This window comes from Dendrobates tinctorius, unplaced genomic scaffold (assembly GCF_039654945.1).
Source record: "Dendrobates tinctorius isolate UK_male_01 unplaced genomic scaffold, ASM3965494v1 ptg000158l, whole genome shotgun sequence".
Classification (NCBI taxonomy): Eukaryota; Metazoa; Chordata; class Amphibia; order Anura; family Dendrobatidae; genus Dendrobates; species Dendrobates tinctorius.
In genome coordinates this window covers 5,899,232-5,910,625 of record NW_027361825.1, presented here as the reverse complement: position 1 = coordinate 5,910,625, position 11,394 = coordinate 5,899,232, and the positions used below count along the sequence as shown (strand labels likewise).

At 45.0% G+C, this 11,394-nt stretch overlaps 1 protein-coding gene across 1 annotated transcript in view; it reads left to right on the top strand.

Moving 5' to 3' along the window:
• The first annotated feature begins 833 nt into the window (after window positions 1-833).
• The window catches only part of LOC141051798 (uncharacterized), a 101,765-nt gene continuing 91,204 nt past the window's right edge, over window positions 834-11,394 (top strand). Inside the window, exons 1-3 of the mRNA XM_073548830.1 lie at window positions 834-1,032; window positions 3,657-3,787; window positions 7,326-7,417. Coding sequence (XP_073404931.1) covers window positions 919-1,032; window positions 3,657-3,787; window positions 7,326-7,417 — 337 coding nt within the window. The 5' untranslated portion in view covers window positions 834-918. The remainder of the gene's footprint in view (window positions 1,033-3,656; window positions 3,788-7,325; window positions 7,418-11,394) is intronic.

Genomic DNA, 11,394 nt, shown 5'->3' with positions numbered 1-11,394 from the left:
TAATGGATGTTCAAAAATGTCTTTAAAAGAAAAAACTACTTAACTGTGGCCAATCATTCCCATACTAAACAAGCATGGGTGAGATGAGCCACCACTGGAAGAGTTGAGTCACATCACTGGATCTCTACCATAGTTGGCAGTAGACTATATACTCTAAAAGAGGCTTCATAGTAGTCATCTAAATGGGGCCACCATTAACAGAGATGAGTTTGGCCACCTAGAACTCAAGGAAATTGTGTTGGTCCCCTTCTTACAACATTTTCTTGACCCTTGGTCAAATTCCACATCCCTGTGCTTGCTAACAATGCCATTCTTTCCCCACAGACCTCATAGAAGACATAAGTTCTGGTGCCTCACTGGCTCCCATGGAGGTCTTCATGATAGGGACTACCTTAGTACCACTTTGCCTATCAGCAAATAAGATGGACTAAGGCGAAAGGAAAAAACTGAATTTGATGATTAAGACGTGTGTACCTGATAGTTTTCTCCATGTAGTGAAGGAAGTAAGGAGGAGAAAACAACCATTGGTTGTACCAAGTGGTGCTTTCCTTTAAATGGGGGGCGATGATGAGAACCAACACCAGGAAGGTGGACTTCTTGTTCTCTTGCCTATGAGACCACCTTTCCTCTACATGTATGGCATATCCAAATGTATGGTTTTTTCTTTGCAAAATCGGAAAAATAATCTATGAGTAAAAGGTTGAGAGCTGGGTAAGCCAAGGGTTAAATATTCTGTTTTCCTCATTGCATGATCTGAGTCAATATTTAGCTTGTTTCCTCACCTCTAATCATTGACCCCTAGTGCAGGATACTGGCGCTTTTTACTTTTTTTTGTTCTGCTGAGTAATTTCAGGGTTATTTCATAGTTTGCGCCTGGAATACAGAAAGCCAGGTCTCCTTTCACTCGTCTCGTCAACCATGAAGATCTCTACCATGCTCCGACTGATTCTTATTTCTCTCCTTCATGTAACCTGGGTGAGCTCCTCAGATTCTTGCCCAGAAATTAAGACACTACCCATCGATTTCACCCAGGTAAGTAGTCAGGACAGAAGACTTTTAAATTGTCTTTACCTTCTTCTGAATTTCTTCAGATGCCTTTTCTATGCTGTGTATCTATTTATTTTATTTTTATTTTTTTAATTCTCCATTACTTTAGGATCCTTATTATGTTGCTTTATCCAGTTTGGTCTTTTGTACTTTTTTATCTATTAATTTTCAAAACAACTCTGCATTCCTTTTACTAGAATTACTGGATAGTAATATGGTATTTTCCAAGGTTCTGCCGCCTTACGATATAAAAGGGTTCCCTCTACTCAACTTACCTGTTACTCTGCATACAAGATCCCAAAATGGAAGAGAAAAATACAGAATTTCCTCTATGGGGTTCCATAAATCCCTGTGTTATGCTCTCCACTAGGTTTAAAGGGGTTGTTTTCTTTACAGACAACTTTTAAAATGTGGTCACTGAGATGATCAGCTGATTGCCCCAGGTTTTTCCCCAGGCATCCACATAAACCAGTGATTTTGTTTGGGAAAATTATGCTTAAATGTTTTACCTGGGACTAAAGAGGACCTATCACTTGCCAAAGATATGTAATTTGCTTTAACTTGTGTGAAAGCTGCTGTTCTCCTGAATCTGGTGCTGTTTTTCTTTTGTTCCTACGCCTTTCAGTTCCTGAGATTTTACCCCCTCTTATATGTGTATAAATCTAGTCTTTGTAGCCAAATAGGTGTAGTTCTAAAGAATACGTCCACAAGGAAGAATTGAAAACCACACCCACTTAGCTAAAAAGACTAAAATTACATGCAAGAAAGAAGAGGCTAAATCTCAGGATTGGAGCAGCGAAGAACACAAGATAAACATTGCCGGATTCAGGAGAATAGCGGCATTTACATTTCATAAATAACATACACATTTAGGGCAATTTACACAGGTCCAATTTAAGTTGTTGCACAGGATTAGAAAAGTATCACTGCTGTCTTGCAAGAATAGCGCCACACTTGTCCAACGGTTGTGAGAGGTATTGCAGCTCAGTTTAATTAAATTCATTAACCGGATTCAGGACAACAGCAGCATTTACACCAGGTAGAAAAAAATACATATATAAAGTGAGTGACAGGTCGTCTTTAAAGGAGATATCCAGAGGCACAAGGATGCGGCAGAGTTTGGCGCATTGTGTAATGGCAGTAGTGATACTGCGGCTCTCTCTTATTCTGAATGAGAGCTGCAGAATCATTCAGTGCCACAACACAATGTATCTGCCCTGTTATCTACCAGCCAATGGTTTAACCAGAGTTCCATTGGCCTCGGTGAAAAATTTGGATCTGTGCCCCCCACGTCTATGTTGGTCAGATGTAAGGGCCTTTTCAGCATTCTAGACCATATAAAGGCATACATGTAAGTGTCTCTATCATGGCACCTTTCTGTAATAATGTCCCCCATCCTGTCCTCTTTCTGTAATAATATCCCCCATGCTGGGCCCCTTTATGTAATAATGTCCTTCATTTTTTTCCCCTTTCTGTAATTATGTCCCCCAGCTTAGCCACTTTTTGTAATAATGTCCCCAGTCCTTTCTCCCATCCTGTTATAATGTCTCTCAACCTATGCCCCTTCCTGTTATAATATCCCCTGTCCTGGGCCCTTTCCTGGTATAATGTCCCCTTTCCTTGTATAATGTCCCCCCTTATGGGCCCCTTCCTGGCATAATGTGCCCGAATCTGAGCTCCTTAAAGTAATAATGCCCCCCATCCTGGGCCCCTTTTTGTTATAATGTCCCCCATTCTGCTCCCCTCCTGGTATATTTTCCCCTGTCCTGAGCCCCTCATTGTAATAATGTCCTTTATGCTGGCCCCTTCCTGTAACAGTGTCCCTCATTTTGGTATAATGTCCAGAATTCTGGGCCCCTTCCTGGCATAATGACCCCCATTCTGAGCCCTGTTCAGGTATAATGACCACCATCCAGGACCCCATTCTAGTATAATGATCTGGTATAATAATTCCTTGTATAATGACCCACATCCTGGATCCCAGTCTGGTACAACTAGTCAACTACCCCATTCTGGGTCCTCCCTGGAATAATGTCTGTTTTTTTTTCTAAGACATAAAAAAGTTTCTTCTTACCTTCCTCTGCTCCCACGATGTGTGGTGTCCTCTTCTGTAGCAGCTGACCTTAATGGATTGACATGCGCAGTGCATGATATCACTGCCATGCATCGCTCGTGACTGGCATGCCTACATCAGTTGCTGGCCTGAGATTGGCCGGCTGCGTGTATTGTAGCGCTGGGAGCCGGAGGATCCCTGCACTGCAATACACTTCAGCTGAATGTTCGACCAACGACGCGCATCCAGTTGAGGTAGGCATAGGCGAGCCTCTCTCCTGCATGGGCCTGGCCGTGGTTACACTCTCTGTCACCGCGAACGTTACGCCCCTGCTCACGGCTCCTTCAATAGTGTGATCCAGCCTCCCACCAATCTAATATTAATAATCTACCCTACAGATAGTAAAGCCTAAAACCAACACTGCCAACCCTTCATTCTCAGGGTCAGGAGGACACAGAGGTCTTAACAATATGCAATCACTTTCTGGAATTGGAAAACCAAGAAAATAGTTCTGTGCATGATCTACCTTTATGTTTCCTACGTCCTCTCTCTACAGATAAATGGCCTGTGGAACATAAAATCCATAGTGTCTCGTGACACATTGAGTGCTCTGAAAGATTTACATTATGCTTATGTCAAACTATCTCTAGGAGAGAAGGAAGGAACAATAACACAAATCTTCAATCCGTAAGTTTCTACTTTTCAAGTACTGGAAATTGATGATCATCTAATTCATAACGCAACAGTATCCATTAATATATTTTGATTGGAACCAACACTACCTGTTGTTACATTATTATGGTGATACTGTAGAAACAGTGTTATGCCTTCTGGAGGAGAGCTAATTTGCATACTTGTTTCCCATGTAACATTTCCTGTATGACATTGTACACCGGCTGGATCTCCTCAATAAGAACCATCACATCTTCAGAACTTTCTGAATATTAAGGAAGAGACTATTTATTTCATAAATTAATATTACACATTGTCATCGAAAATATTACAAATCTCTATGACTCTGTAGTGCACTCTCCTCCCCCCTCCTCCTCATACAAATTTCCATTGAGGAGGCAATTAGCGGACACTCTGAGCCTCCTTGAATAGACTAGGAGTTACCTATACCTACAGTGTGAAGTGAACCAGCCTAGTTAAAAAGCAGGTCGCCCTTTGTGAAGTGAGAGGATTAAAGGGAACACCTCACACCGTGTTACAGTAAAGCCCCCGTCACACACAGCGATCTCACTAGCAAGATCGCTGCTGAGTCTCAAGTTTTGTGACGCAACGGCGATCTCATCAGCGAGATCGCTGTGTGTGACAGCGATCAGCGACCGTCCCCCCTGCTGGTATCGCTGATCATTGTGGAAACCTCTGGACCTTTTTTGGTCGCTGATCTCCCGCTGGCCAGCACGTATCCCTGCGTGTGACAGGCGGGAGACCAGTGATCAGCGAGCAGGAGCTGGTAACCAAGGTAAACATCGGGTTTCTAAGTGCCGCGCGGTACTTAGAAACCCGATGTGTAGCTTAGTTACTAGCGCGCTGGTGCAGGGAGCTGGTAACCAAGGTTCACATCGGGTTTCTAAGTGCCGCGCGGTACTTAGAAACCCGATGTGTAGCTTAGTTACTAGCGCGCTGGTGCAGGGAGCTGGTAACCAAGGTTCACATCGGGTTTCTAAGTGCTGCGCGGTACTTAGAAACCCGATGTGTACCTTAGTTACCAGCGCGCTGGTGCAGGGAGCTGGTAACCAAGATAAATATCGGGTTTCTAAGTGCTGCGCGGCACTTAGAAACTCGCTGTTTACCTTGGTTACCAGCTCCCTGCACTAGCGCGCTGGTAACTAAACTACACAGCGACACGCTCGTCGTCGTCGCTGGTGCTGATCGCTGCTGAGATCTGCCTGTTTGTCAGCTCACCAGAGATCATGTAGCGACTCACCAGCGATCCTGACAAGTTGATATCATTGTTGGGATCGCTGGTGAGTCGCTATGTGTGACGAGGCCTTAAGGAAGCAAGAGCTTACAATCCACCAACCTCTTTTGACAATAGGAGCACTCAGTTAACAAATGGTGTAGTGAGGAATCTTAGCTAAAAAAGCCCAAAGAAAGAACTGAAAGAAGAAACCTTTTGTAAGAAAGACTGAGATTTAGCATGGACAAAAGGTCTTTTCAGACAACAATAGCATACAAATGTTTATGCATAGACACAAAAGTGGAAGAACCCTTTTGTCTCCAAGAAATACATTGTCCCTTTGCTTCTTCTACATTTAGACCAAATGCTTTTTGCCTCTGTAAAGCCCTCATTGCACATAACGATGTCCCAGCGATCCCACCAACGATCCAACATGATGGGATCGCTGGGACATCGTTAGGCTGATCGCTGGTGAGCTGTCACAAGACAGCCCCTCCAGCGATCAGGACCAGCGACGTTAGACGCTGGTTTCTAATGTAAACATCGGGTATCTAAGAGCCGCGCGACTCCTGGATACCCGATGTTTACCTTAGAAACCAGCGTCCAGCGTCGCTGATCGCTGGTCTCTCGCTGTCACACGCAGCGATGCGTGCTGGCCAGCGGGAGACCAGCGATCGAAAAGTGGCCCAGGCCGATCGAACACGATCAGCGATAACTGGCAAGGGGGCCAGTCACTGATCCCCATCACACACAGCTATCTCGCTGGCGAGATCGCTGATGCGTCACAAAATCTGTGTGTGACGGGGCCTTAAGGGACAAATTTTTTGCAGACATACTGAAAGAAAATATGGATTATCAAAGTTTTTATGGATCTGAAATTAATAGGACATACTGTACATTTTTGGCCTCAGGGCTAATAGGGGAAGAATATACATGTTTTCTCATAGCTGTAGCCCCTGCCTATAAGTCCCAAATCCATAATGGTCAAATCACTGACAGTAGCCATGTCATGTTTGGTGTCTGGGTAACTGTAAATCTCAATCAATAATATGGCGGCATTCTCAAACTTCCACGGTCATCCAGAGAGAAGTTAATGCATAAGTTGGGTTATCATAAAATTCTGAAGGACTGATGATAGCCCGCAACCCGGCCCACGTGAGGTCATCAAGGGGAGGTGTGGGTGTAACTCAGGTGCTAATAAAAGATCAAGCTGAATTATGATCTGGGTTCCTGTAAATAGATGCACATTGTGTATGCATGAATCCCTTTACTGAACGCCCCCAAGCAAAGTGCTCTCCTTCAGCTAAACTGAATGATTTCTTCAATCGAAGTAGTAAGTTCTCTTGATAATTCCTTTTATTTTCTGCAACTGTATAAGCTGTATTGTTTTGTTCCCTTTTTAAAATCTTTTGTATATTTTTCTTATAAACACTGCCTCCCTTTGGATTAAATATAAAATTTAATAGTTGTGTTCCTTTTGTTCTCTAAACTGCACCCCTGAAAGTCATATGCTACCAGACCCAGGCCTCCAATCAAACTGTATAAAGCACGATTGGTGTGGCAGCGAGTAGTCTGGGGTTAACGTGAAGTTAGCAGTGATAGTACGGGGGTAAATACATATCCCATGCGTTGGAATCAGAGGTATATATACTATACGCTCACTGTTAGTTTCCCGCTAACCGTCCTATTAGTGGTGACAGCCTGTGGCCTTCTCTGTTAATCGTCGGCCAATCATGTTATTGTCAGGACTAGAGGGGAAAGCAGAGAACTGTTCGACACAAAAAACACAGCGGGTAGTTCTATATGACCTTCCTGGCCTGTGATGATCTTGACTCATATGAAACTAAAAAAAATTTGCAATACTTCTTATCAGAGAAATAGGCTTTTTTATCCTCCTGGACTAAACTTTCAGTTTAAGGATAAAATCTGTGTTTAGTGAAGACAAATTGTTCATTACTAAGATAGAAGATGATAGTTGGTGCTTTTAAAATTTATGGAGAGAGGAGGAGCTAGAGGCAAGCAGACATTCTAGAACACATGACAGTCACAGCTGTCCATAGTACTTTATGAGCACCAACTGTCATTTCCTATATGAGCAATGGGAAAATCTGTCCTTACTGAAGAGAGATTTTACCTGTGTATTGGGAATATTGAGAATGAATTATCAGCCCAGAAGGAGAAAGTAGCAGATTTCTCAGATAGGATATAATACAAAGTTACTTATTTTCAGGTGTACGACTGATTTATGAAAATCACCCTAAACAATGGTATTCAAGCACATGTAGCACTGACTAAATAACTTTGCCTTAATAATTACAGAATATCGGAGAGTATGGTTAGTGGACCATTTTTTTTAGAGCGGGTGAATGATGGGAAGGAGACTCTGGCTTACAGAGATATTGCTCAGAGAGGTAAGATATCTGCGTGCTGATATATTGTATAACTTGGGGGTGTGGAACCTTCCAAGTTCAAAAACAGCCAACTTAAAAATTTGATCTGAGATTGGAGCAAGAAGGGAGCATTCTTCTAAAAACAGCACCACACCTTGACACAAGTTGGATACGGTATTGTAGCTCAGGTTCAATTTCTACAATGGAGCTGAGCTACAATCGGAAACCCAACACATGGATGGGTGTCGCCCCATTTTTTTTTGGAAAAAGCAGACCCTCACATAACCCCAAATAACTGCTCTACCAGATTCCCCCTATCCAGATTGTGTGGTTTGTTGTTACTTCCCCTCTTCTTTAAGCATCTATTTATTTGTGGGGGACTTGTATAGGTTTAGCAGCAATTTTTCTAATCTTCAAGAAACTTTTAAAAAGTTTTTATGACAATTCAGTTCTCGGTAGCCCATAAGGGGCCAATATATTAGAAACTATATGCAAATCACCCTCTTTTAAATAGTATTCCGAAAATGTGTCAACCCTTCGGATGCTTATCACCAAATAATGCAAAGTTGAAAGAATAAATGAAAAAAAAATTTTTGCATTAAAATGTAGCATTAGCCCCAAATTTTTCATTTTTGGAAGGAGAGATACAAGAAACAAATGGCCGTATTCTACAGTTTGGGTGCACAGCATGGCTCTGGCGGGGAGCAGCGGCATTTTGCTTTTGGATCATATGTGACATTTATTGCTTTTTTGTTAAATTATTATTAAACTATTTAAGAATATAGGCAAACAAATTAGAAGTCAACATTTCTAGTGCTTTTATTTTTTTTATGGTGTTTACTGGGCGAGGAAAATGCATGCTCATTTTAGATATTAAGAGATTATGGACACGACGATAGCAAATATGTAAAGTTTATCATTTATTACTGTCTCACAATAAAATGCCATTAAAAAATGTTTGTGTGACATCATATTCTAAGAGCCATAACTCTGTTATGTTTTCAGCGACAGGGGTTGTTTTCTTTGGGACAAGCTGTAATTTTAACCTGTGTAATTCTGGGGCTCGTGACTTTTTGATGGCTTTCTATTCATTTTTTTCTATGTCAAGTGACTAAAAAATAGCAATTCTGGCTTCTTTTTTTATGGCATAAAAAGTAAGCCAAGTAAGAAGCCAGTCTTGTACTTTGGGTCGTTACAGACATGAAGATGTCAAATTTTTGTTTTTTTAGTGATGAGCGAGTATATTCGTTACTCGAGATTGCATGCTTGTGTGATCGAGTATTTGGATGTGATCGGAGATTTAGTTTCTGCCACCGTAGCTGCATGATTTGCGGCTGCTAGCCAGCCTGAATACATGTGGGGATTTTCTAACAAACAGGCATTCCTCACATGTATCCAGGCTGGGGTGGGGGGCAGCGGGTGATACTCGGACATTGCCAGATATAATGGGTGAGCATGATTAACACTGGGGTAGAAATGTGCTGGGTGATTTTCTATGTGATTTATCACAGGCTGTCTTTATACCTCTCATTATTTATATGTGTTTAAACCATCACAAGTTATGATCTGACTTACCCCTGGCCACTTTTATGTCTCTGTACTCTCCGTTGTTGCACCAGCATGTCTCTTCACTTTTCCCCTCCTGTGTGCCAGTATTTGTGTGGCGCCCCTCAGGCTCAGTCGCCACAGAGGTACTGCACCTCCTCCTGAGGTGTGGTATCCCACCATCCAGGTAAGGTGGAGACTCCTGACCACGCTCCAACACCTGCACCCCACACCACAAAGTAGTGTAGCAAAGCACCTTCGGCAGCTCCCTGCTTGGAGTATAGCAAAGCACCCATTTGTGGCTCCCTGCTTGGAACACGAAGCGTGCTGGGAGGTGGGTGGAGTTAGATTACATTACAAGGAACGGGAAGAGTTTAGGACAACAGTCAGTCAGTCAGTTGGTCAGCGTGTTGGAGAGAAGAAGGTCCCTGGAGAGAGGGATAGATGGATGGAAGTTCTGCAGCAGATCCCAGTGATCTGGGTCTGCTGGCACGGGAAAGGAAGAGAGAGAGCAACATAGACTGAAAGCCTGATTCTCCATAAGAAAGAAAGACTATTACGGAACGCGAGGAGTAAAAGGGAACAGAGGACGTGGGTTAGAAGAGAACCCTTCCTAGAGGTTCCAAGCGCAAGGCCGGGACCCGGTCCCCGAGGTTGTATGGATACTAATGGTCCTGCAGCAGACACCGAAGGAATAGAAATAGTGACCACTTTATTCCCACACAAGACTTGGGGGCACAACAGCAACTGGATAGTGAGCTGGGACTTAGTAGCAAGGAGTCCCCGAAGCAGGCTACAGCTGTCTGCCGTACAAGTAGAGTTCATAAGAACATCGGACAGTAGGAACTCCAGTGTTACTCAGTACTAGGAGTACTTCATTTAAAGGCGCTATAAGAGGAGGCGTTCAGAAAAGCACATGTTGGCGGAGTGTTGGAAAGGACTACTCCATCTGGCCTGGAGGTTGACTGAGTCCCTGACCCGGAGGACATGGCACGGAGGCAGACACCTGATTGTACAATAAACTGTGAGTAAAGCTTTGGAACTACATGCCCGGGTGTCCTCCACTTATTCCTGCGCCAACCTGCCCAGCACTGCTACATCTGGGTCGCTTGCGCCTGACCCTACACCATCTACGTGTCACTTCACCTACTCTCCCCTGGGACTGCAACCCTGCCTGTGGAGGGCTATAACGTCACTGCTGCACCACACCATCTGTCCCAGAGGATCTGTCTGCAGCGTCGGCTTACATCTTCATTGCCGAACACCACAGGTGGCGTCACGACTTACACATTGACACTGAACATTTACAATGGGCGCCCAGGGCCACGGGCTGGGTTCCAGCTACCGTGACATCTCCCATTGAGGACCATCGGACCCGGTACTGAGTACCCCACTGCCCTGGGTGTGAGGGCGTCCCATTTTTGGCATCACGAACAGGATGACGAGACCCGATGCCATCGGGTTCTGTGTGCTTAAGACTTAAAACTTTTGGAAATGTGCAGAAGACCCAATTTAATAGACTGTGAAATGAATGTTAAAAATGGCCGCTGATGCGGTGAAGAAGGCCGTGACAATATGGGTGGTCCTAAGAAAAGAGCGCGGACTGTCCTGGCCCTCCCCTGTCTGAACTTCTATGCGACAGCAACATGGCCCACCCCCAGAGGGGTTCGTATACTGGCTTGGTATGGAGGAGTAGGAAAGAGACGCTGCCCCCAGAAGGAGGAGCGGATGCCCGTGGCGGGAAAAGAGCCGAGGCGGGAAGGAGAACGCCATGATGGAAGGAGGGAACAGGCCAGAAGAATGTGGGGAAGAAAGGCAACTCACCCCCAAGCCGCCCCTGCAGAGCGTACGACCGCTGAGACACTCTCTGCAGCACCCGTCACCACCTCAAAGCAGATATTGCCACTGGATGAGGCCTGCCTGGAGGAGATATATGAGGGTCCCGGAGCAGAATGAAGAGCAGGGGCTGCATTCCCGTCCGGACCTGGCGCGGCCGCACAGGCCCCTACCGATGGCCTTAGTAGAAACCAACCTTGCCCCTGCTCGGATCCAGCTGCAACCCGCTCCGCAGGCGACTACGGGCGTAGCGGCCACCACTGTTTGCTGCCCTGTACCTACGCCGGGACCGGAGCCTCCTTGTTGGGAAGCGCAAGGTACGATTACCGCACCCGGCATGACCTTAGTGCTAGGAATGGCGCCAGTGACCATGAATGGTCTGATTGCCCCCTGCCGATGACCCCAAGCCGCGATGCCGCTCGCTGAGGTCCCGATGGAACTGGAGGAACAAGCAGCGGAGGTACCTTCGGCAAGCGCTGATACGCCACCGGCAGTCGACATCTCCGTTGCCCTGTCAATTACCCCAACTGGTCCTAATCTCACCCTTTGGGAAGCCGAGTATCTGCGATTGGCAAGCAGTCAACAGCAGCAAAAATGGGACGCCCTATACCCAGGGC